This window comes from Protobothrops mucrosquamatus, unplaced genomic scaffold (assembly GCF_001527695.2).
Source record: "Protobothrops mucrosquamatus isolate PMUCROS unplaced genomic scaffold, P.Mucros_1.0 scaffold_203, whole genome shotgun sequence".
Classification (NCBI taxonomy): domain Eukaryota; kingdom Metazoa; phylum Chordata; class Lepidosauria; order Squamata; family Viperidae; genus Protobothrops; species Protobothrops mucrosquamatus.
The window spans coordinates 434,759-462,520 of record NW_015386279.1 but is presented as its reverse complement, the minus strand read 5'-3'; the positions used below and the strand labels follow the sequence as shown (position 1 = coordinate 462,520).

The 27,762-nt window shown below is 37.4% G+C and overlaps 1 protein-coding gene across 1 annotated transcript in view; it reads left to right on the top strand.

Annotated features, from left to right (window-relative positions):
- Positions 1 to 475: 475 nt before the first annotated feature.
- Positions 476 to 27,762, top strand: part of RNF130 (ring finger protein 130) — a 35,723-nt gene continuing 8,436 nt past the window's right edge. The window contains exons 1-7 of the mRNA XM_015825980.2: positions 476 to 959; positions 12,052 to 12,246; positions 13,500 to 13,750; positions 18,770 to 18,841; positions 21,330 to 21,412; positions 23,102 to 23,198; positions 24,421 to 24,625. Coding sequence (XP_015681466.1) covers positions 701 to 959; positions 12,052 to 12,246; positions 13,500 to 13,750; positions 18,770 to 18,841; positions 21,330 to 21,412; positions 23,102 to 23,198; positions 24,421 to 24,625 — 1,162 coding nt within the window. The 5' untranslated portion in view covers positions 476 to 700. The remainder of the gene's footprint in view (positions 960 to 12,051; positions 12,247 to 13,499; positions 13,751 to 18,769; positions 18,842 to 21,329; positions 21,413 to 23,101; positions 23,199 to 24,420; positions 24,626 to 27,762) is intronic.

The following is a 27,762-nucleotide window of genomic DNA, read 5'->3' as shown; positions in this document are numbered from 1 at the left end:
CGACGTTCAACGGCCTCCCGCACTGATTGCAGCAACCCCAGCCCCAGCAGCCTAGAGGTGGCGGCGGCGGCGAAGAGGAAGGCTTCGAGCAGAACGGCGTCGCTAAATCCTGGTGGCTCTCGTCCTTCCCTCCGTGTTTTTCTCCTGTTTGTCTCTCCCGCCGCCCGTTTTCCTCTTCGCCTTTCCCAGAAAAACAAAGCTCGGTCCGAGGAGCTGTTGCCGCCAGCTGCGCTTCTTTGCCCCAGGCTTGAGGGGCTGCGAGTCTGGGGAAGCCCCGAGAGAGGCACCCCGGCAGGCCGGAGGGGAGCTCCTTTGGACCATCCAAAGGAAAGGACTGCTCGGCCTGGGCTCCAAACGGTGGGAATACGAATATTTCTCCCGTGAATAAACTGGCCATAGCCCTAACCTACAATATGCCGTACCGCTTAGATTAAAACATCTCCGGGCATATTGGATGTGATTTATTCCCCCCCCCCCTTTTTTTTTTAACCTGGCAATTTTTTGCTTCACTCTCCCACCATTTTATGTCTTTTCAGCAGTATTGAAGTGGGGGACTGGATGGAGAGTGATATGTGAGATTACTTTTTTTGCTTCTTTTAATCGTAGAGCAGATTAATAGGAATATGTGCCCATAATAAACACGATCATCTCATTGAGAAGAATTTTTAACGATAAAATAGCAATTTTTAAGAGCTGAAAAATGATTCTGAAGTGGATTTTGCCTTACTGGAGCTACTTATCCTCTGTGCCCATTTTGGTCCTGTTTAATTGTTACCCTCTCCAAGCTAGTGCAGATAATTCCAATCTAATATATTATACAGCTCTCGTGAATGTCACTGTGTTGAATCCTGATCGTTCAACATCTGCTTCAATAACACTTGAGCGTGCACGCTATGGACAAACTTCTCCCAAAATAAGTGTCAAAGGCCTACTTTTGGCACCTTTGCCAATCAATGGAGGTAAGGTTTTTTTGTATATATATATAGCTTTTCCTTCTTTTCATGTTACTATGTGTTGCAGTTTGGGGCAATTGAGCTTGATTAAAAGTATGTGCAGAAGTCTCTTTTCATTCCAGAATCCAAGAGTTCAGGAAGCATTTTTACATATCCTTTTTAAAGTAATCTACTATAACAAAAATGTATTTTGAAGCTGACTAAGGTAAATTAAGATGACACCTAGGTGTACCTCTATAAAACAGTAGAAATGCACATATAAAACCACATTTATAGATTATATGTTGTAGGTTTTAATGCTGTAAGTCACCAGAGTCACCTGTGTGTGAATTTACAGTAGTGGCCATATAAATGTGTTTAACAAATGGAATCGTGTATCATAATCCTAGAATATAGCCGTGTTGGTATCATGAAAACATGAATCATGGAAATTATGATTCTTGAGAGCCAGTTTGGTGTAATGGTTAAGGTACTGGCCTAGAAATCAGGAGACGGTGAGTTCTAGTCTCATCCTAGGCATGAAAGGTGGTTGGGTGACTTTGGACCAGTCACTCTCTCAGTCCAACCTACTTCACAGTGTTACTGTGGGGAAAATAGGAGGAAGGAGTATTAGGTATGTTTGTTGCCTTGATTTACTTATAAAGTAATAAAGGGCAGGATAAAAGTCATAAATAATGAAGGCTTACAATGGTGCATTTTACTGATAATGTTATCAACCAGAGGAATAAGTAATAGCTTCCCATTAAATTGCTTCTTAGAAGAATCTTGATTTGTTTTCATAGAAAGTATGGAATGAATTTTAGTGAGTATTCAAGGTCATTGAAGAACATTTTTAGGTAAGCTTCTTTTTCAAAAATATAACCATAGAATCAAATTGGCTGTTGAAAAAAGTTGAATAGCTGCTGACTGTCATGATTTTGGAGAATATAGCATTAAAATGTATGTGGGGATGAGTGGTGTGCGTAGAACCTTTCATCAGCAGTTGATCTAAATAAAATACCAACTGTATTGCTATTTTTGAAGGTAAGAAATTGGGAGACCTTGTTTGAAAAGAACAGTGAGATATAAATCAAATACGTAAAAATAATTATGCTGTTTTCAGTAATACAAACTTTGTATAGTATTCAACACGTCCATATTTTTCTTGACTGCCTCTAGAAACAGTAATGATTAAATTACTCCACTTTCAATTATCCTGTAAAAATGCTTATGAATCCTCATACACAAGAAAAAAGTATAAGTTGACATTTACTTAGAAGCTGTTTATTCTTCTAATATCAGCTGAAGGAAAATGAGAGACCAAAGTAAAAATGTATTGTGGAATCAAATATGGTTTGAAAGTGTAAGAAAGTATTTGGTAATTTTTTTCCTTGAAAGATGAGTAAGTGCCATGAAGTTCTATCTTAAGTTGTTTCAGAGCTAATTTGGAAAATAAGTTTATATTTACATTTATTTATTTGTTTCCTGTCTTTATTATTTTTACAAATAATTCAAAATGATGAACATATCCAATATACCTTTGTCCTCATATTTTCCCCACAATACTACCATGTGAAGTGAGTTGGCTGAAAGAGAATGACTGACCCAAGGTCACCCAGATGGTTTTCATGGCTACGGCAAAACTAGAACTCATGAACTTTCATTTTCTAGCCTGGTGCCTCAATCACTAGTCCAAACTGGCTTATGTTTCTAGCCTGGTGATTTTATTTACACACGCACATACACATACACAAATATACATACATACATATATACATACATACATATTTTATATAGTGGCAAAATCTTAATTGCCCTGAACTTCAGTTTAATTTCCTGGTTTTGTTTCAATATTATATTACTTTTTGTATTTTAAATCGGCTGGAAATACTCATTTGGGGCACTTTTGGATTCAGTAGTCAAAGTGTCTTAAAATACTATATCATATAAATCAATTATTGCTTCATAAAAGAGCTGTACACAATAATGCTTTTTCTGTTAATTGCAAAGAATTAAAAGTAAAGTTTTCAGGTGTCTAAACAATGGGGGGAAAGTTCTGATATGTCGTGCGACGTCACGTGACATTGCGAGTTTGACATGTCTGGTCTAAACTGTAATGGCTAGAGAATGTTTTGAAGTGCTATAGCATTACAAAAATGCTGTTCTGTGTTCTTAAATTTCATTTGCCATGATTTTCAAAAGATTTCTCTTATATGCTAAATCTAGATAATTTGGAATATGATAATTACCAGAAGCATCAAATTTGGGGGGGGGGAGGAAAAGAGAATTTTCAATTAATGGAGTTGTGGCAAAATCAGTAGTCTTTCTCCAATCCAGTTTAACAGGAAAGAGAACTGGAACCAGTGCAGTCTCTTCTGAAATAGGTCATGATGGCAAAGTCTTTACACACTCTTGTGATACTCACTGCACATAAGCAAACATCCCCTTGTAGAAAGCTTCCCTCTTACACCCAGACCTGAGACCCTACAAAGAGTGAAAAAAGGACTTGAGGAGCTGTCATAGAGAAGAGAGGATTGACCTGTTCTTCAAAGCACTAGAGGGCAGGACAAGAAGTAAAAGTGTGGGCACTTGTTAAAGAGAGATCCAACCTTAAAGGAGAAATTTCTGACAATGAGAACAATTAAAGAAATAGCTTGCCTCCCAGAGTTGTGACTGCTCTATCACTGGAGGTTTTAAAAAATAGATTTAGCACACAGAACAACCATTTTACCGGAATGGTGTAAGGCAGACATGTCAAACACAAGGCCCGGGGGCCGGATGCAGCCCGCAAAGTGGTTTCATGTGGCCCGCAAAACCATCCTGGAAACAGTGAGGGAATGGCCCCCGCTGCCTTGGCCCAGGCCGGCCGGGAGCCAATGTACAATTTTGTGGTGGCCATCTATGCTGAAATGCATTCAGTCTTAGCTCCACAAGGCCGTCTGGAACCAGCCCCTGCTGCATCGGCCCCACCCCCTGGGGCATGCTGAGGAGGTGTCACCCTTTGTGAGGAATGAAGAAATGGACCATGCCTTGGCACTTGCCCTGGTCCCACCCCCTTCTGCCAGAGACCCTCAGATCTGTCCCACTCCTGCCCAGGCCCCGACAGGCACCCTTGACGCAAACGATGTAGAGCTGGTCATGCCCACCCAGTAGGACACACCCACCCAGTAGGCCTCACCCACCCTGGCCATACACCCCCGCCCCCCCGGGGGCAACCGCAATGCTGATGCGGCCCTCAATGAAATTGAGTTTGACACCCCTGGTATAAGGTCTCTTGCCTTGAGCAGGGGATTGGACTAGAAGACCTCTGAGGTCCCTTCCAGCCCTATGATTCTATGTTCTGTGTGCTAAATCTGCTCTAGAAAATCTTTCAAGCCTCCAGAAAAGAGTTGGGGGCATGGGAAGACTCTGGAATGAGGGGAGGCAAATGGACTTTTGCTGCTGATATATTTTCTACTGTAGAATGGATAGCATCCTTAGTTGTTTAACATCATAGTATGCCATAAAGTGCCTTGAGATTTTGGCAGGATAATGTGCTAATGGGGCCTGTGAATAAGTGAGAATTTCTTCTAGGGCAGTAAACTGTAATTTGAAACTATGGCTTGTTGGCTTCATGTGATGAATTAATGTTTTGTTTGTGGGTTCCTCAATTATTTCTGCTTTGTTTTTGTTCTTTGTCCAAGTCTCTTGACAGTTCCATAAAGGCATAAAGTGAATGGGTTTAAAAATGGCAAATGCAATTTAATATAAGCACATGCCAAGTGATGCACATTGGCATAGGAAGCTAGAGTTCCATATACATTAATGGGAATTGTGCTGGTAATGACTGATCAGTCTGACTGATCAGGACTGATCATAGAGTCACAATGGGAAACTTAGTGAAAATGTCAATCCAATGTACAGTTGGTATTTTAAAAAGATAAATCTCATGCTTGGAATTAAAATAAGTAAAGTGAACATAAAGCCACCAATATAGTAATGTCCTTATAAATCTCTAATGAGTCATATTAAGTCATACATGGTATGAAAAAATGTAGCAAATGATATTTTGTCCCTCTCAAACTTAGAATTTAACTCATCTATTTAAATGTAGGGACAGACAAATCTAAAATTCTTTACAAAGGTAAATGTTTGACTGCATTGTCAAATAATTGAGGATTTAAAAGAGAACAGGATTATTTCATAGAGGTCTAGACTCTAGAGTAACCTCTCTAAGTGACTCATTGTCAGTAATAAACTCTAGTGTTTAGTAAATTAATAGTTAAAGCAAACTATAGCTCAGCATGATATATAATCTAATAAAGAATCTTCTTATGGCTGTTATTTTTCCATGGGAAGAAATGTAATATATATTAATACTTTAAAAATTAGTAATAGCCTAATTCCATTGATAATTATACAATATTTAGAAAACTTCTCAGCTTGGAGGGAATTGGGACAGTAAGCACTTTCCTATCATAGTAAGTTGCTCGATATTTTTAGTTTAGTTTAGTTCATATATATTTAGGAAACCATGATATAATATGATTTTTTTTATCACACCTCAAAACTTATTTAGAAAATTTATATCTTAGACCAGGGGTCTTCAAACTTGGTCCTTTTATGACTTGTGGACAGCGTGCGTGGCTGAAGAATTCTGGGGGTTGAAGTCACAAGTCATAAAAGGGCCAAGTTTGAAGACCCCTGTCTTAGATGTAAGCATAAGGCTTTATGTAAATTGTGCTGGAAATAATTGCATGTATATTGAGATCAAGCAAAGAGTATGCTGGTAAAGAAATCAGTTCTTTCTATGTCTTATCAGTGGTTTCAGCAATTTTCCTCTTTATATCATTTCACAATTTATCTTCAATGTTTCAATTTTATGCAGTTTTTCAATATTTTCACTATTATGATATTTAGATGTCAATGGTAGCAATGCCATGTTCTTAAATAGAATCCTTGAGTATTCATCTAGATTATTTGTAACAGACACTCTGCAAATTAACTTTTTTTACACATTGTACTTTAAAAATTATGATGCAGTTGAATCTGAATCTCTGTGCCTCTAGAAGGAGTAAATATAGTCAGACGTAGTTAGTTGTAATCAGCTTTGTGTATCCAGTCTTAAAATCAGATAATATAAATTGCAGAGTTTGCAAAATAGGGATTAAGTCATGTCTAGCATTCTAGATTACTCTAAAGTAATGTTATACCCATATCTGAGTATCAGTAGTTGTATCCCAAAGGTTGTATACACATATTACAAAATAAGGAACATAGTCAACTACATTAGGGAAATGGATAGCATTGCATAGGACACATCTTTTGACATTGTATAGCTTAATGAGGCTTGAATCTGAATTCTACACTTTTCACTAAGAATATAAAATTGGACACTGGTCCATTAGTCCAGCAGTCTGTTCTAACAATGGTCAACTGAGTACAAAAGAAAGCCCACTAGTCTCCCAGGCCTTCAGAAGCAGTTGCAATGCCATCCAAGCTAATAGCCTTTGATTCCCATGATGACTACTCATGAGGATATACAGGCAGAAATTCAGTTTCTACTTCTTTTTTTAAAGGACTTAAAATCTTTTGTCCATAACTTCTAATTTTGAATTAATATATTAAAATATTTGCTTTTGCAGTTCATTAACAGCCTTAATGTCATTTTCAGTTATAGATAACTGATAGGCTGCCTCAGGCATTTGGGGGAGGTCCAATATAGGCCACATGTGAGTGTCTCTCTATTTCTAGGCAGGATTTTCAGTGCCAGAGCAAGCCTCCCATGGTCTTCTCTACACTTCTTACCTGGGATTCCACCCGCTTAATGACTGCAATCAGGATTAAGGTCATTGAAGGAAGAAATCATGTGACATCTCACTTAATGACTGCTTTGCTCAATGATCCAGATTCCAGTCCCAATTATCGAGGGCTACCTATAGATTGGAAAAGTGCTCAGCCCGACAGTTTTTCAGTCCTTCTAATCCCTTAGTCCTTCCTGGTATTTGATCAGGCTTGATTCATCAGAGTGCAAGGGGGAGGGGCTCTGTAACATCAATTAACTCTCAAGTGACATGTATGTTGGTTATAGTGTTCCACTTGCTTAGCCTTTCTTTGCCACTATTCATCCTGCATTTCTCATAGTTCTGTCTTTACCATGGATGGTACTTCAAACTTACCTTTCCTTGAGACTAATAATGGATCAATCTGCCAGTCTGTATAGGCTTCTTGGTCTGAAATGGCCTTGTGGTTTTCATCAAGCCTGTCTTGGTGCATCTGTGTTTTCAGTCTAAGAACAGTTGTTGCAGTCTATATGAGGACATTTTTAAACTGCATCCACTTTTCAGAACAGGTTCCTACAAGAGGTAAATTGCTGCAGGGTTTTTCATTAAGTATATCTTGAAAACATTGGACTTATCCTGAGTTTTGCTGCCTGCCATTGTTGAATGGTGTTTTTACAACCCTTGGTTGCATATGGCATAAAGGGGTTATGAACAGGTTGAGCACTTACTGGACCAACCTCTGATCTGTCCAGCATTCAGTACTTTAATATCATGCAGATGTATTATGATGTAAGTGCCACTCTTTGAAACTCGGATACATCCAACTAGGTTTGTATTTGTTTGCAAATCTGAATATTGTGTAAGTGAGGCACAGGTTGTATTCAGCATACTTAGGTTGTACTCAGGCTATTACTGTTTCCCCACCCCATGCTTCCGAAGGACTCTATCCCAGTTGTTGCTATTTGTTTGCACCCTGGCATTGAAGTCATCCAGAATGATGACAGTTTCAGAATTATCATAGCCATTGAGGTTTGAATAACCTGGTCCAGATTCATGGTTCATAGACATCTTCCTTATCCTTGTTTGCTCTCATGAGAGTTGGTTTATAGACAGTGACAATGTTGATGAGATGGATTTGCTGAGAGGAAAACAGAAGTTCATAATACATCCATTTATTCCAGTCTGTGGAATAGAGATTTTCTTCAGCAGAGCAGTTTTGATTGCAAAATCTATTCCATGAGTCCTGTTGTCTATCTGTGGTTTCCCTTTCTGAAGGGACATATATTCCCTTGCTGTTTCCTATTACGATTCCTTGTCTGTAAATCTGGTATAGTGCTCTTAATAATCAGCTCTAAATCCATAATTTAAAAGGTTCTTAGTACAGTATCACATTTCTCTTGCTTTTTCCCCAACTTTCATAACCATACATATCACTGGAAAGTTCATTTTAAATTTTTTCCTGACATTTGTTTTTATGAAATGTCTGTGTCACTGCAAGAGATAATAGGGGCAGCTTCAAGGAAAGATATATTACAGGTAGTCCTCAAATTGCATCCATTTGTTCAGTGACCATTCCAACTTATGACAGCACTGAAAAAAGTGACTTATGACCAGTCCTTCACTAAGGACTCTCCGGCATTTACTGCTCAGGTGGATTACAGGAACAGAGTTCAGATCTTTGGAATCTGTGCTCTCTTTCTGCACCCTGCCAAAATTGTTCAGCTGCACTCAGCAGGGCAGGTCTTTGAGTTAGTCCCCAGACACAAGACGGGCTCCTCTTGGCAGGCAGCAGTAACCTTTCCTCCTGGCTTCCTCACTGACTTTCTGGGGAAACTGGCAGAGAAGATTGTAAACATTAATCACATGATTGTGGGGCACTTTGTAACTGGTTGTGAGAATAGGTTGCCAAGCATCCATATTGAGATCATGTACCCAAACTGTTGGGGGCAATATGCTGACTCTGTACAGAGGGCTGTAAAACACTGTGAAGCGGTATATAAGTCTAAGTGCCATTGCTATATAACTACAGCGGGGGATGATGCAACATTTTATGACAGCCAGAAGGACTTTTGGGGCCATAAAGCACCCTTTCCAAGTCCATCGTAACTTTGGATGGTTGTTAAACAGCTGCCATAAGCCAAGGGTTACATATAAAAAGATAGAAAGCGGTTCCAAATTTTTTACCTAGAGGCATAGCTGTGCAGAAAGGTTTAGGGATTGAATAGGCCAAGTGATGGAATTGGCATCTCACGGAAAAACAAAAAATAAAATGTATATATTGAGCTTTTCTGTAAAAATGATATAAATGACATCAGATTACATCTTTTTAAATAGGTGATTTGTAGAAGTTTGGAATTACTCTTAAATTGCTTTTCATTATATCATGGAGACTTTCCAGCTTGGATATCTAGAATCTCTAGCTTGGGAAAAATATACATTACAAATGGATTCTGAATAACTGATCATAGATGACAGATGGTAATGGAAAACTATTGATAATTAAACTTGCTGACATAGTTGTCTATGTCCCTTAAAATGCTGATTGATAAATCAGGCACTTTAGGTGTATAGTAATTTTCCTTATTTCCAGTAACTATTGGAATATGCTTTGAATACCCTGGTGATTGCTTAAATAATTTTTATGGGACTGTACAGGTAGTCCTTGACTTACAACCACTTGTTTAGTGACCGTTCGAAGTTGCAATAGTGTTAAAAAAGGTGACTTAGACCGGGTTTCACACTTAACGACCATTGCAACATAGACCCATGGTCATGTGATCAAAATTTAGGTGCTTAGCAACTGGCATGTATTTATGACAGTTGCACTGCCCCATGGTCATGTAATCACCCATTTGTAACCTTCCCAGTTGGTTTTCGACCAGCAAAGTCAGTGGGGAAAGCCACTACATGATTCACTTAACAACTGCAGTGATTCACTTAAGAACCGTGGTTAAAAAAAGATTGTAAAATGAGGCAAAAACTCACTTAATAACTGCCTTGCTTAGCAACATAAATTTTGGGCTCAATTGTGGTCATAAGTCAAAGAATATGTGTACTTTGATGTTGGGGTGATTTTTAAATATTTAAGAGTTAAGTAACATACCTCAATTTATGTTTTCTTTTTCTTAATGTTTAACTGTTTCTTGCACGTCTAATAAAAAGATGAGTAGAAGAAGATGACATGGTAACTATCCTGACTTATTATTCTAGCGTGGAAACTGATCTGGTAGTCCCAAGGTTCATAAATTGTATATTGTGCTAACGTTCTGTCGGTAGAAGGTAAGAGATATTAGGCACAGAGCATTTGTCTCTCCATGATGGCATGTACTGCCAAATTCTGGTGCCCCTTCTGTTTGTGACAATAGTAATAATTGTAGTGGAAGTTATTAATAGTCTTCATGCAATTAAAAACAGCAAACTCCAGATCAGAAAAAAATCCAATATAACAATATAACAGAGCTTGACTATTGCAAAGCCCACTCTCCTCCAAACCCTCACATAATGTATAGAACTTTATGATTTTTTTGTCACCAGTAACTTTTTCTTTCTGGTTTCTTTTTATTCAGTGAATAGATGAATGCTAACTCCAGTATTGATTATTTCAAATGTAAGAAGATAGAGGAAAATGATTATTGCAGGCAATAAAGCCTAAAGATAGCTTATCAGTTAAGGCGACAAATAATAGAAGTTCAAATAGCATAAATGAATACAATCATGCAGTTTATATCCCAGACGTATACCATGGTATAATATCAGGTGCTGGCTGTGGGGTGTTGCATTAGTTTTGTGGGATTCAGTCTGTCCTTCATCTTCTCTTTTTGAATTTAATAGACTAGGTTACAACCTTGAAATCATTATGAGTGATGATAAGTGTATTTTTCCTTCTTCCTTTTTCGCTTTTCCATTTCCTTTATTACTAAGTTCACAACACAAAGTATATTTTCAAGAAAATATCAGCTTGTGTTTCTTTAAATTGTAGAGCAACAAACGCCGTTGCTGATTTAATATAATAGTAAGCAAGTGGCTGAAACACTGCACTATAAATATGATATTAAAGCAGTGTCACAATAAAGAACCCTTATAATAATACATTCAGTGGAATCCTTTAATTAGGAAAATCTTAAACTTGGAAAATTAGTTTTAACATGAAAAACAACAGTGTTGTATTCAATAAGAGCTAATGCAGTGTTTCATTAGTATTCAAGTCAAACTTGGAGGTTTAATGCTATGGAATGTTTTACATAAAAGTTCAGCTGAAGTTAGAAGATTGTAAATTATTGCAATAATTCTGCCATTTTATGAACTAGTTAAAATATTGTGATGTATGTACTATATATGTACTTTCAGGTTAAATTTGCTTTCTGATGGATTACACAGACATATCTATGCAGTTTTTTTTGGCAGCATGTTCCTTCTGGGATGTTTTTTTTTTCAGTTTAGCCATGATTTTCTCATGAACTTTCATCCAATCCAATCCTATTGTAGAAAGAACCTCTTTTTAATTATTAAAGCAGTTATGTCCCTTTCCCAAGCTTCTGTGGCTGTTTTGGAAGGTTTTTGCAACTTTCTCTGAATGCATTTGTATTCATAATTATTTGTATTCAAGGAAGGAATTTTCCTTGCATCTGGAGGATAAATCACCCAGATCCATTCTCAGTTGGATGCCAAGCATGATGTAAGCTCTGTAGAGATGCTTAGGGAAGGGACTTATCCAGTTAAACCGTGGACTCACAGCTCTTGCTCAGAGAGCAGCTGGCAATCATGGCTACAAGGAGCTTTGCTCAACTTTGTGTTGTGAACCAGTTATACCCTTTCCTGGATAGGGAGGCTCTTCATTTTATCACTCACACCCTGGTCATCTCCCATTTGGACTACTGCAATGCGCTCTACATGAGATAGCCTTGAACTGTTCCAGAAGCTTTAGCTGGTACAGAGTGCAACCACACAACCACTCTTGGACACCCCAGGGACATTGCATGTAATACCTTTGCTGTGAGGCCTGCATTGGGTGCCAGTTTGTTGCCAGATCCAGTTAAAGGTATTGATTATGACCTTAAAGCCCTCGATGGTATGGGGCCATGCTACATGTGGAACCATTTTTACATCAGCCTGACCCATCCAGTCAGGCAGGGAGGATATGTTGTGGACTCTGTCAGTTAAAGAATTTTAATTGGTGGGGTCCAGAAAGAGAGCCTTCTCTGCTGCTGCCCCTGCCCTTTGGAACATTCTCCCCCATTCTCTTTGGAAATTGTGCTAATTGATGTGGTTTGGTAATTAGAAAATATTTTGGTCAGTGTATCATGGGACTTTTGTTTGAATTACATCATTAAATTAGAATCTCTATTCTTTATTTTTAGTTCCAGATCGTTTAGGATGCGATCCACGAACACGGTTTCAGATTCCTCCAAATACAAAGCAGTGGATTGCTCTATTGCAGCGAGGAAATTGTACATTTAAACAAAAAATTCTGCGAGCAGCTTCACATAATGCTTCAGCTGTTGTAATTTACAACAATGTATCTGGCAATGAGCCTGTTACCATGACTCATCAAGGTAAGAACTAAGATATCAGACCTTCCTTTCAGCTCAGTCGATTTCATCTGTTATTTGGAGCTTTTAAAAAGTATATTTAATTAAAACTACAGGTTGTGATCAATTATATAAATAAATGTTACAGGTTGTCATTCTGAGCCAAGTAATGCCCTACTCCCCATTCCTACAGTTTACCTTGATGGGAGTGGATTTGAAGTGAAAGTTTAACAGTGGTTATGTTGTCAGTTTATTTTGTAATAATTAAATATCTTAGTTAATAATTACTGCTGTTGTTGGTCTTCAACCTTTTTCCAGTCAATACTATCAGATGACCTTGAATTCTGGCTTTTTAAGATATTTTTTCCTATGACTTTTCACACACTAATATATTAGAATAAATGTATATAATTTATAAGCATGCTTTCATTGGGCCTTTTCAGTAAGGAAGAGTTTGATCCATAATGAAAGTTCTTTTCTGCTAACTGTCCCAGTGTTACAGTTTTCCTGAATTTCTGACTCTTGTTCACATGGGAATTCATAAAGCCAATATTTTGAAATTGTTGCATTTTCAAAATTATTCCTCTTGTTTAATTTCTTCTTTTCGATGCTCCTTACTCCTTACATTGGAGTAAGTTCCATGTCTTGTAGAAAGAAACTGAAGAAATTAATCATTTTTATTTCCTGAAGATGCTGGGATTAAAGAATGGTGATCTTAAAACTAAGAAGATGAATATTTTTTAATTTTCATCTTTTCCTGGTATTATAATTCATCATCAATTTAGCCATTGTCTAATGCAGGATGATGGCCTCTTCTGCATGTTTCCTGGCATGTGGAAGGAATAGACCATAATCTGCCACCCTGGTCCAATGCAGGTTGGAAGATGTGATCGGTGTTAGTCTGGGGTATCTATCATGGCTTGTTCGCCTTGGGTTACCTTTCTGAACATATATATGTCTGAAGACATAGTCCATGATTTCATTTACCCATACCAAGCCCCTTCGCCTCATCAAGGCCCTAATCATAGAAGGAAGATATTATAATTAGCAGTTAAGATATACCATATATCATTATGAAATTAAATTATAGTAAGGAGATACTTGTGACATATATGAATATATTACTTAGAAGATTTTGATTGTTTCTTAATTTCTTATGTTACTAATTATAGCTTTTTTAAAGACCCTAAATTTAATAAAAGTTCTTACTTTCTAATGTATGTACATTAGCATATCACTCAAATGGTTTCTCCTATATATTTATTTGTTTATTGTAGGAACTGGAGACATTGTTACGGTCATGATCACTGAGATGAAGGTTAAAGAAATCTTGAATTATTTAGAAAAAAATATGTCCGTCCTAATTGCAATAGCCGTGGGAACACGCCATCCAAGCAAAAATGTTAATCGAAGTTCCCTTGTCTTTGTATCCGTATCATTTATAGTTTTGATGATAATTTCTTCAGCTTGGCTAATATTTTATTTCATTCAGAAGATCAGATATACCAGTGCACGTGATCGAAATCAGGTAATCATTCTAATCATAAAAAAATTGAAATTTTATCAATGCCTTGATAAAAATATGTATGTATGTATAATAAGAATGCAAAAGGAGCTTTGCTGAATGTTTAGTTTTTTTAATTTGTAAAACAAAAACAATGCTTTTGTGGCAGGAAATGTATTAACTTTAAAAGGTCTCCTGCTTAGGTGAGCTATTTCTCCATTCTGTTTTTAATGTTATAAAATAACTCTGTTTCTGGTAAAAAGAATGAAATCAGTCACAGTAACTATGTATTATTGTTGTTCAGCAAAAAAAAAAAATCACTCTGAATGGGCTACCTTTGAAGGGTTTTGAAAGAATAGCATTACCATACTCATGAAAAGTTCTATTCTACTTTCAGAGTGGAAGCTCCTATATTTGCCCATTAAATTGTAAGGAAGTTCAATTGGGACTTTAAGCTGATGTTTTTAAGGGATAGGGACAAACAGAGAATCATTATTAAAGACAGAACAGATTCTGTTAATTGTTCTGAAAAGTACAATTCCATTTGTTAAGGATTAATTTTGTGTCAGTTGGACTGCAATGCAGTCTTTACTTTTATGGATGTGAAATGCAGGTGTCATTTCTCTGGCATTAAAAACATTGTAAATATACTGCATTGGCTAGCAATATCAAAGCTATATTGAAAAAAGATCTTTTCTTTTATACTATTGCTTAGTTTTCTTTTTATCCCAGAGAAACTATGGCTCTATGTTAAAGTACTCTAATTAATTTGAATTGGAATATCTTGGATTGAAAGGAGCTTGGATACTAAGATCACTGATAACTGACAATCTAGAATGGCTGCTTTAGTTAGAGTCAAACTTTAAGAACTCAAGTCAAACATTAAACAAATTATGTGATATAAAACTTCATGAATTAAACTATCCCTATCGTTTTCTTGGTAACAATATAAAAGTGGTTTTCATTTCCTCATGTCTTCTTTTGGTTTTTTACTTCCCACTCCAGCTGAAACTCCTGAGGTTTTCTTGTGGTCTCCAAAGATTAGCTAGGTCTGCACTTGGAATTCCAACAAGAACAGTTAGCTGCACCCATTCAGTTTCACGAAAGAGAATAAAACATGATCTGCTATTGTATATGCAACTTTCCTCTATTAAATTTCTACAGTGTCAGCTACAAATTTGAGGCATTTCAGATAAAATGACTGATAGAACTCCCATCTAAAAATAAACTGCACAAACATATTGGACTAAGAGTAGGAGCATATTGAAATCGGTAGGAAGAGGAGTTAACTCTTTTTAGTTTTGAAAGTTCCTTACTAGAATGTAATTACTATTTTTCATATGTGCACATAAATATATATTCATGACTGTATATAGATCTCTGTCTCTCTCTACATGCACACATACACAAATACAAATGAAGTTTTGTTGATTTTTTTTCAATAATTGTTCCTTAGTTTTAAAGCTTAGTAATTATATGTGATACTGAGTGCACATTAACTGTTTACATTAGCATAGGCCAATTGGGCATTTCATTTTTCCACAAAATATAAGCTTTTGGTCTCTTAGCCAATTCCCTCCATACATAATGGATAACTTTCCCCTTGTTTGACGTTAATACTTAATCTAATACAGGGGTCTCCAACCCCCGGTCCGTGGACCAGTACCAGTCCGCGGCATGCTAGCAACCAGTCTGCACAAATGAGCAAAGCCCCATCCGTGGGATGCAACAGCAGACAAAACCATCCACACTCCGGTCAGCGGAAAAACTTCTCTCCACGGAACGTTCTCTGGTGCCCAAAAGGTTGGGGACCTCTGATCTAGTATACAAGTATTCCTCAACTTAACAACCATTCATTTAGCAACTGTTCAAAGTTACAACGGCACTGAAAAAAGTGACTTGTGGCCAGTCCTCGCACTTACAACAGTCACAGCATCCTCATAGTCACATGGCCAAAATTTGGGCACTTGGCAATCCGCATCTATTTATGATATTATTCCAGGATCATGGAATCACCATTTGCAACCTTCCCAGCTGCTTCCAACAAGCAAAGTCAATGGGAAAATCCAGGTTCGCTTAACCAACCACATGATTCACTTAACAATTGCAGTGATTTGCTTAACAGCCTTGGCAAAAAAAGGTCATAAAAAAGATGTGACTCACAACTACCCCCTTGTCAATTCTGGTCCCAGTTGTGGTTGTAAGTTGAGGAATGGGAATTTGATGAACAGATTTGAAGAGCACCAGCAGAGAAAGAAAAAAAACAATAGTGCCATAAAATTGATTTATTCTATGTGAACTTCAATTATTCTTTAGAGTGCTGGAGAAATACTTATAAAAAAATCAGACTATTGGTTGAGAAAAAGTGCTTTGTCATTCAAACTGCTGTGGGATACAATGTTGTTATTAGCTGCCTAAATATAAATATCCAAGCATTCTTTATAACAATTAATTGCTGTGGCATAAGGGGCATTTTAACCCAGGAGAAGAAATTCTGCAATCCTGAAGGAAGAGGGGATTCAGGGGTCTGCAATTTTTCTCCCTGGTTCCCTTCACTGGAGGGAAGTTGGGGAAGATGCTTTGTAGCTGGCAGTCATACCACAATGGATACAGACTATAGAGCATTTTTCCTTTATGGAGACGAAAGGTGTTAGTTGTCTAATCCAGAGATTCTGCCAGTAATTGGCACCAAAATAGGCTTTCCCTACCTTACTTCTCTCATTCCCTGAGCAATCATTGCAGATATATTCTCCCTTCTGCTTCATTCTATGTCCTTGAGCTGAATATCTTTTTTCCTGGCTTTCACATTAGATAAGAGAATTTTAGTGCTCCCATGCAGAAGACCCAGGATCTCTTGTGAAATAAAATACTGTTTATTCGGTCAATTATCAGCAAAACATCCCCCTTGGAAAAGCAGTAGACTTTGTTCGTGTTTAAAAATCCTTCTAGACTAATAATATTAGAAAATCCTTTACAATTCTCATTGTCTCCATCAGAAACTGAGATGGATTTTTTAGTTTGAATATTGATTATTGTAGTTCCCTTGCTTTGTATTCAAAGCAGCCATAATCATATAGTTTTATTTCTCGTTGAGTTGTTTTTCATTGTTTATTTTATTCTATTATCTTACTTCTGTTCACACTCTTTTCATTTCTTCCTTTTTATTTTTTGTAAGCTGTCTAAAGTAGCCTCAAATAAATAAAGCCTATCTTCCTACATCAGAATTCATGATGTACATCAGAAATCCTTCAGATATTAATTAAAGCAAACAGGAGAAACTGGTAGTATGTGAGTTTCATATTTCATGAACTTCAGAAGCTTATGTCTTTGGTATCTCCTCTCCAATTACAACATGCATGTAATTGGAGTGTGCAATTACCTAAAAATAATCACTACCTTAAAATAATCTCTATTCTGACAGGATTTACCGGCTTAAAGCTGTGATGGGGTAGCTACAAGAAGTGTGTCTTTAAAGGGGAATATTAAAGAAAATGGTAATATTTTCAAGAAAAGTTTTATTGAAATGGGAAAGGGTGTTTTAAAAAAAAGAATATAGTTGAATTAAAAAGGATTACCTCTAAGTAAGAGTGCACATGTTAGACTTACATCTGCTAATAGCAATAGCAGTGATAACAAAGTTTCAATAAATACAGTTTAACTGATTTATTGCTGTCCCATGATAACAATAAATTATATTATGGAAATACTTCTGAAAGGAAGTATCAAATAATATTGTTCTATTTCTTCAGACTAACACTAAAACTTCCATATTGTTCCAAAGTCAGCACCTTTTAAATAGTATTGTTACAAATATGTACATTTGTATGCAGAGATTTTTAAAATAGAATGCATTAGAAAGACATTTTAAAAAACAAATTTGGTCATGATATAAAATATACAAAATATTCTCTAGATTTTGCCAATGTGTTCAAATGTTCTTGTTTTGACATTGTTATTGGGAAGGTGTGGGAAGTCAGGTACCATACTGTTTTTCATCGTATTTATATTACCCATTCCAATAGCGATGAAGTCAATTTATCTAACTAAAATATCTATGTTCATAGTGTTTAATTATTTCTATTTTCAAAATTCATTTTTTCATCTCTTTGCCATTTGAAAAATGTATCATGTAAGCACTTGGAACGCAGTGATCCCATATATACAGTATTCTACATTTGAGATATCCATATCAAAAAGTTATTCTATAGGTTAAAAACTTAAGACCTTTTCTTTCTCCAGTATTTTACAAAGGTTGAAGAAACTTAATGAAAATTTTATATGGTTTAAAAAGCTTGTCTTATTAAACTTTCATGAAGAAATAGCAACAGCTAAAGAACAGTTGAAAATGTTTAGCCGTTTTAAAGGAGAAAACAGCTGTTAATGCTCTGGTTGCATGTAGCTGATGCACATGCCCACAATGCATGTAATGATCACACAAAATAATTTCTTTAGCTGAGGTTCACAGATTTAAAAATACTACTTATATGGAATACATGCAACCCTAACTAACTAGGCCCAGATTGATAGGTAGTGACATGGCATAAAAATGTTTTCCCAATAATAACCAAGATACAACAACGCAGATACAAAAATTTAAAAATTAGTAAAATTGGGATAAAAGGGTTTAATATTTTTTTTTAGGGAAAGATTTTAGAGAAAGATTTGACAGGTTGAAAAGTTCTTCACAGAAAGATTAGACTGAAATGAAGTATTATCTATAGTAGACTAACTGGAGCTTCCCTTGGACTTGTATTTAAATGGCATGTTGAGAACTATGTTGCATACAGCAGTCTACATTGTTACTAATTTGGATTCCATAAAATAGGAGATTCACATTTTTGGTTAAAGAGATTTTAATTACAAAAATATCCTTGTACACATACTATTCCCAAATCCCCCTAGAATGTATGTCTGCATGTGGATGGATAGATAGAATAACTGAAATATTATAAAGTACCATCTAGTGTAAGCATCAAAGCAAATGTAAGAAGTGGAGTTTTTGTAATACTTAATCACTGTTGTTTCTTTTTTTTTTCTTCAAAGCGTCGTCTTGGAGATGCTGCCAAAAAAGCTGTTGGTAAACTAACAGCAAGAACTGTAAAGAAAGGTGATAAGGTATCACTCTGTTACTTTATTAGAAAATCTGTCATTAGCCTTTGGCTGTGTCTTCTTTCCAGTTTATTTACTTAACTTCAGTGATTGGTCCATTTTTCAGTAATTATTCACAGAGCTATCTCCTCTGCTTATATATATTTTTCCTAGCCTATTGCCCTAGTTATGCCCTTTACAGCCAGAAAGGTTATTTTAAATTTTCATATACCCATTTGCTCTTGCTGATTTGTGGGAGCAAAGTTGTGTAGTAATTATGGTGTTAGATTGGCATTGGGGAGAGTCAGGTTCAAGTTTATCCTCAGCCATGGAAGTTCACCGAATGCCTTGTATAACCTGTTGAGTTCCTGAAGGAAAGGTGGGCACAAAAGTAATAAATGATTAAACTAATTTTGAAATATTTTTTACGTAATTGATATTGACTTACTATTTTATACTGTGTTTCTCCAAAAATTAGATCGGGTCTTATATTTTTTTTGCCTCCAAAAGAGGCACCAGGTCTTATTTTTGGGAGATATCTTACCCGCTTACCTTAGGACCACTGCAGCCAGGCTTCCCACGTCCCAACACCTGTTGCGCTGCTGCCCAAGTTCTTCTGCAGCTGCTTGCGACTGGCTGCATGCTACATGGCGCATCATGCTGGTGCCGCCACTCACAGCAGGAGGCTGTGTAGCTTGTCACGCCGCTCGCCGCAAGAGGCTGTGTGTTTTGTGCCATGGCGCGCGCGAGCGGAGACACCGGTGTGATGCAACATGTGGCCTGCCACAAGTCGCAGCACTGTTGCAACGAGCCACACAGCATCCTGCCGTGAGCAGAGGCACCGGCGCAATGCGCCAGTTAGCATGCAGCCGCAAGCGGCCACAGAAGAACTCAAGCAGCGGCATGACAGGTGTCGGGGCGTGGGAGGTCTGGCTGCAGCGAGCTTATGGTAAGCGAGTGCAGGGTGCATGGGGCAGCTCTACCCCCACCCCTCTATAGCTTGATTCTGGAGATAGGTCTTATTTTCAGGGAAACATGGTACTTTATTACCATTCATAATTTTTACTTACTAATTGCTGTTTGTAATGCCTCTGTTTTTATTTATCATATACAAGACTGCTAGGAGTTTATCAGGAAATATACCAGTCAGGCTTTGATCCAATAAATAAATAAATAAGGCTTCTCTGTGTATGCAAATCAGTTATAGATTTTGTTGTTGAATTGTCACAAACTTTATTGTCCTGTAGCACCCTTATTAAGGGAAAGTTTAATAGCAAAAATGTGCTAAGGCATGTTTTGGAGTTGTCTTAAGAGGGAGGTAAATCCAAGATAAAAAGACATCAAGACTATCATGCAGGAAGCAGCAGCAGATGTGCTTAGTGTTGGCAGACATATAGAATATATCTGCCATTCATCAGTATTAACAATCAAAATTCAGAGTATGAAATAATAGTTCTCTATTTCCAATACTGAGATTGCTAATGTTATGGCAGTGAGGGGAAGGTTTTTTTCCTCTTATATTAAGTGGGAAAAGTGTACACATTATGTATGCCACAATTGAAGATTATAATCTAAAATAAAGGTCCTGAAATCATAAAATCATGGTTTTAGAAACATGATTGCAGATTGATGTGGGCAGTACATAGCTGTTATTTGTCAAAGAAAGGCTTGTTTATACGTTAAATGGGAAATTCTTTCTTGAGTCCTAGTATTTGTAAAGTCTTACCGATAAATTTTGTAACTCAGGAAAGACATTTAAGATTATACAGAATTGGGCAGCAAAAAGATATTTGTTTGAACAACCCAGCTTTTAGGACACGTGTTCCTTTTTACCACTGCAGTAGTTGCATCACTGGAACTTTCGTAAGGGGTCTGTAACTAATGTTTCAAATTTTGTGTGAGAAGTACTTCCCTTTAATAATAGGATGATAGTTAATTCAGACTGTAGTAAATAAAAATCATATGATTTATTTTTATGATCTCTCTATGTCATATTCTTGCTCTCAGGGTGGAAAAACTGAAGTAGGCAGGACTCAGCAATTTCAGGCAAAACAGAGCTGATATATGAACCTGAAATGGGTGGTTGCTGATGCTCAGGTTTCAAAAAGGAGGAAGGAAAAGGTCTCAGATTTAAACCTTGAGGCTGATTTATGCATACAGGGCTTGATCCTGTGTTCTCCAGTAAACAGATTTTCTGCATATGTAAGACCTTTTTCCTACTTGCAGTAAAGAATTTATCTTAGCCATATTAAAGGCTGTGAAGCTTCTGTTACTATATGTGAAACTGGGTTTCTAAATACTTGATAGCTATGCCTGGCAAAATCTGACATGGGAATAAAAATGAGAGATTCTAAAATAAGTTCCCTTGAGCTTCTGGAAGAAAGGTGGAATAGAAATCTAGTAAGTAAATAAACATTCTTCCTGGAATAGTTTCAGCCCTTCTGCTCATTGGCTGCTTGCTATAAGTATCTGCTGGAGATAGATCTTACTGGAATTTTCACTCTGTTCGTTTTAGGAAACAGATCCAGACTTTGATCACTGCGCTGTTTGCATTGAAAGCTATAAGCAAAATGATGTTGTACGCATTCTGCCATGCAAGTAAGCCAATAGTTTCTCTTTTGATATTTGTTTTATTCTTCAAAATAAATTAATTGCATTTTAAAATTGTTTTGCTGCTCCTGTCATTAGCTTCCTGGGCTTAGGGGGCCTTAGTTACGATTTTCTTCTGACGAGCATGACTATTTTCATCAGTGCACTGATGATGTTATCTAGTTTGGGTAATGAAATGTCTGTAAGAAAACAACCAAGTTCAGGGATCACCAAGGACCCCATTTCAATCCTGAGCTACAAATATTCTCCTTTATTGGTACGACTTTATATATATATCCTGTTCAAGTTTGAGGTCATCTTTCATATATAAAGCCTTCCATTGCTATTCCAGTCTCCATTTACTGTTAGGCTTGAGCTTTCAACTTTATAGGGACTTATCAAAACATGCAAGGTTGACTATTTTATCCAGATGATAATTGTTTTTTTATATTTCTTTTTCATTCTTAGGTAGTTCTTTCTTCTATCTTGCACTTTCAGAATATTTAAAGTGGTTGTTTTTATGGTTTTTTTTCTACTTTGGTACACTGCCCCAGTCCACTAGAATTAGGTGGCCAATACATTTAAATAAATAATAATAATAAAATAATAAAGAATAAAAGCTAATTCTCCCATATAAGGCAAGTAAAAATAGTCCTGTGTACCCCAAAAGCTGTGATAATTTACAAAGGCAAATACACTTGACTGATACATTCTTCCATTTACATTTTGATGACTTTTAACTGCTGATGGTATAAATGTGAACAGGATATGTGAATCCGTTTGCGCAAGTTTCTTTTCTTAGCCCTTGGCTTAAGTTAAACGGAAGAAGTCTTGTTAATGATATACAGGTTCATTCCCTGCAAAATGTAAAACCGTTTCTCCTGGATGCCCCAGGCTTTTTTTAGTTTTTAAATAAGAATCTAAGTAAACAGTCCTTTCTGCAGACTATAGTTTGCAATCAAAAGGATATGTGCAATGTCTTCCGCAACTGGTATGCCAGAGATATACAGTTTTTCTTTAAGTGGAACTCCATGGAACCTTCTGATTGGATTGGACTGGGAATTGAATGGAGACTCTACATTGTGAGGTGGCAATTAAATTATTAAATTACTGCACTTAATAATAATCTCAAAATCATTTCCATAAATAAAGCAAACAGATATCTACAAAAGTATTGTAGATAAAGGTCCAGGAACAAACTTCTTGTACTTTATCTATATTTATGTTACATAGTTCTTCATTGCTAAGTGTGAGTGAGAGAGTAAGAAAAAAAGAAATAGAATGAGGCAATCTAGCGATGGGATTATTGCTTAAAGATAAGGCAGAAGAATAAACACAAGATAGACCCAAATGAATTATTATATATAGCCATACATATTTTGGGCAATATAAAAGAAGGAGCAATTTGTATACAGCTGTGAAATATTTTTCATTAGTAAGCCTTACATAGCCAGGTATTAGCTCATTTACTTCTTGTTTCATGTTTACTTTTTTCTTTCAGAAAAATAATAATAGAAGCAAAAATATATTTGAAATATGCAATGCACAAGTTCCAGTTATAATGTATATACTAAGATAGTTAAAAGTACAAATGTCAGTTTATTAAAATTCCCAGACAAATTATTCAGAATTCTAATCAACAGTATTATAACCTCTGCCATATATTGATGGTTTACAATTATTCCCATTTATTTTTAGGCATGTTTTTCATAAAACCTGTGTAGACCCATGGCTAAGTGAGCACTGTACCTGTCCTATGTGTAAACTGAATATTTTGAAGGCCTTGGGAATTGTGGTGAGTTGAAGCTTACAGAAAAAGTTAATACTATTGAAGTATGCATTCTAAAATACTTCAAATCACAAATTCACCTAACAAGAGACAGAAGTTCCAAGATGTGTTAGTTGTTTGCGTGAAACAGCCATGCTATCCCAACAGTACATTTGGAAGTAATAACTCAAAAAACCTTTGATCATTCAGGATTGTTTTTATTAGTTACAGTTTGACATTTTCTGCTAAAAATCCTTAGTCATGAAAAAGCCAAAATAAAACTTGATTATCTTGACATAAGAAACCTGTAAGTAATTGCTATTTTCTATAATATACCTATTTCACAAAACAAATTTATTCTATTAAAACATCTTTAAACTAGACTAATCCATTAAAGAAACAGACTTTAATCTAATTTCCGTACTTTAAAGACGTATTTACTATTTCTGGGTTGTTGGTGATAGAAACCAAGGCAACCTTCATTAATGCACCCAATGAAAAATATTTATTTTAGCCTGAGGTTAATATATTCTTTTTTTGCTCTTTACTCTTGTGAAAAACTGCAAATGAACTAAATGGGGCAAATTAAATTAAGATAAATACTTTTGCAGTATTTAACTGATTCTAGATCACACATGAGCATCCTAAAATCCTAAAAGCCACATTTAATGGCTCATGGAGCACTTTCAGATCATGTAGCTGAATCCAGGCGCAACCTACCAATTTGTGGCAGGCAACACAAATGTTACACTTGAAAAAAGTGAAAAAAAAGTGAAAAAAGATTAAAGAGATTAAATCTGATTTGCATTGTTAAACCTCTCAGATTTAAAAAATAGGCTGAATTTCTTTCCTTTGTCACATTTATGACATCACCAAATTAAAACATAACTCCACTTGGAAAATGGCCATCTCTATTGGGGAGGAGAGATTATGAATGAAGTTGAAGAGAATGTAATGCCGCCTATTTCATTGGTTATTTTGTTTGTATACTGCTGTTTGTGACCTCTAAAAAAAGTTTGATTAATTAATAGATTGTATAATGAAGAAAGACATGCACATAACTGGGAATAAACATTGGGGGGGAGAGAATGCTCAATTTGATAATATTTTGAACCAAGTTCTTAATGGATGGAATCTCCATTTGGTGTCGGTATTTATGTTTTAAATTTCATGATACTATCTCATGAATGTATAATTTTGCTGGCAGCGTAAAAATGGTATACATTAATATGGCAATACTTATTTTCAGACAAATGTACCATGTGCTGACAATATGGCCTTTGACATGGAAAGACTAACCAGAGGCCAGCTAGGTAACAGGAGATCAGTACTTGGTGACCTTAGCAGTGACAGCTCACTCACTCTTGAGCCCCTACGTACTTCTGGTATATCACAATTTCCCCAGGATGGAGAGCTGACTCCAAGGACAGGCGAGATCAATATTGCTGTAACTAGTAAGTAAAATTTGTCTTAATATAAGAATCATTGATCTTGTGTTGCTTTAGACTTGTTTCTCTTTAACATAATACACATAATTTTATAGAATGTACCAAATTAAGGAAAATATGAAATTTTATTATGATCAAAGTTAAATCATAATAGAACCAACCTCAAAATATTGAACTCAAAAACATTTCTGACAAAATATAATAATCAACAATTGTTGCATATCATTAAGGAGGACTTATTGTTTAAATCAAGAGACAGCAGGGTGTCACTTTCCAAATGTTGTCAGACTGAATCATGCCTCACTCTTGGTCTTACTTGCTAGGCCTGATGGAATCTGAAGTTAACTTTATCCAGTATGTCATCTTTTGCTACCTTGGGCTTTGAAAGACTAAACAATTTGTGAGGGTAACCTTGATGTAAATGGTGGTGCTTTCCAGGCTTTGTACCATATCTTTTAATGTTTTGTAGTTAAAAATGGGAGATTGGTATACTGGAAAATAAAGTTCCAGCCCCATATTTACTTCTGGGTCTAGGATCCACATGGGCACTGGTTGATATAAAATTTATTTCATGAATGCTGAACAACATAGGGGGGAAAAAGAGAAAGATAAACTGAGGGAAGTGATGTTGGGGAACAATCAAAGCAAACAGAGGTAATACATACTTTTTATTATTTAGTTTTACCTCAACTTTCTTTTCTGCTAAAAGTTCAAATTGGCTACCAAAATTTTAAAAGCAAAAAAGAGAACAATTTTTTTTAAGAGAATAAGTTAAAATTAGCATTAAAAGTATAATTAAATCAATTAATTAGAAGTCTGGCAGAGGAGGTTCATATTTACGGAATTCCTAAATGCTGAGAAAGTGGAGACTATACTGTATATCCCAATGGAATGTAGGTTGAAAACAATGCAAAAAAGAAAAATCTTTGCCCGTGTTAGAAATTCAAGCCTCTGGCTGCAGGGCTTCTTCAGAAGCGCCTGGCCTCTTGATGTTACTGACCAATAGGTTATTAATGGGAAAAGTCAATACCAGCTTCTTAGGAAGTGCCCTGGAAGCAAATGACCTTTCAGTATAAGATCATATTATCTCTATATCTTGTACCAATTGGCAACTTAGTTACTGCATTTTGTACTAATTGCAACTTTAAGACCATTTTCAAGGGTAGGCCCATATACAATGGATTGCAGTAGTCAAGAGGAAGCCAAATGTGATATCTGTCACAGACAGAAAGGGATGCTACTGCACAGTAGGCATAATTGAGGGAAACTTCTCCTTGTTACAGTTGCCACTTGTGAATTGAGCATTTCATCACTGGTTTTGACAGAGCAATAATAGATCTAAGATCTGGCTCAGAAAAATATTAAACTTTGGCACCTCTCAAGAAGCTGTGGCACCATTATACTCATTATCTTACATTATGCTCACCCCATTATAGATAAGTATTTTAAAATATACTNTATCTATCTATCTATCTATCTATCTATCTATCTATCTATCTCTGTATACCTGACTGTCTATCTTTATGCAACCATCCATCCATCCATCCATCCATCTATCAGTCTATCTGTCAAACCGTCTTGTCTTGGCGCTGCACAAACCAGCCAGCAAGCAGGAACGTTAGACATATGGTAGTTTAATCACTCCATGTAGATTAAAGTCAGCACTGGGAGGCGCTTGCTCCCAATGCCTTACATAGCATGTGTTCCGGCCCCACCCTTGTGGATACGCCCCCGCTCACCCGCCTCCCAAGCCACCATCCTAAGCCAGCATCCGCCCTCCCACACCTAGACCCGCCCCGGCCGCGCCCTTCAAGCACGCAACCGGGCAATCAGCTGGATGTCCCTTCAATCACGCAGCCGGGCAAGCAGCTGGACGTCCCTTCTGCCAATCCCTCCGTCGCTTTGCGCTAGGACGGAGGGTTCATCAGGCCCCTTCCTCTCGAAACCTCTGTCGGGCCCTGTGAGGCGCAGGGTGATGACGTCAGAGGAGAGCGGCGGCATCGGCGGCTGCGGCGGCATCGCCGGAACGACGGGTCGGCCGGCTTCCCTGGCCTGCGGCTCGGGCAAGGTAAACGGGGTGGTGGGAGGTAGGCCGTACTCGGCTGGGACGGCCTCGCAGGGCCCGACATGCCGCTCCCCCTACCAGGGATCCCTCTGGAACACAAATAAACAAAGTTAATGGTCTTGCATTGGCACAACGGCAGTCCCTGCTTGCCCCCTCGGCTTGTTGGGATGTCTGTGATGGAACTTCCTAAGCAGACGGGGTGCGTGCACCTCGCTATCTTTCACCCAGGATGCTTCCGACAACGGATAGCCTTTCCATCGCACAAGGTACGACACTCCATTTCTATTTCTCTTGGAATCTAGTATGTCCTGTACCTCATACTGATCGGACGTTACGGGCCCTGGGGCTTCCATGGGTCGCATGTGGGATACCGGTTTCAACAGGCTACTGTGGAATACCGGGTGTAACCTGCCCAGCGTCCGTGGTAGTTTGAGACGCACAGTTATGGGGTTAATCACCTGGGCAATCTTGAATGGACCTATGTACTTTGGGCCTAGCTTTTTGCTGGGAACTCTAAGACGTATGTACTTCGTGGAGAGGTACACTAGGTCTCCCACCCGGAAAGGGTTTTGCAGTCCCCTTTTCTTATCAGCTTGGGCTTTGGTCACCTGTCTCGCCTTCTCTAGGGCCATGGTTACTACACGCCATACCCCGCTAACTTGGGTTATCCATTCCCCGGGTTGACATGGTGGTACCCCCTGGCCTGTGACCTCTGGCATGGGCACGAAGTCCCTGCCTGACACTACCCGGAACGGGGTGAACCCTGTACTGCTGTGTACAGCATTGTTGTATGCCACCTCGGCAAACACTACCCACTCCACCCAATCCGTTTGCTGATACGAAACGTAGCTTCTGAGATAACGTTCCACCGCTGCGTTTGCTCTTTCTGCTGCTCCGTTAGTGCTTGGGTGATACGCCGAGCTGAGCCCTTGGGAGGACCCCAGGAGGCGTACGAAGTCTCGCCAGAAGAGAGCTGTGAACTGGACCCCACGATCGGAAATGATTCGGCGTGGTGCCCCGTGGAGTCGATACACGTGCGACAGGAACATCCGGGCTAGCCTTCGAGCAGATGGTAGAC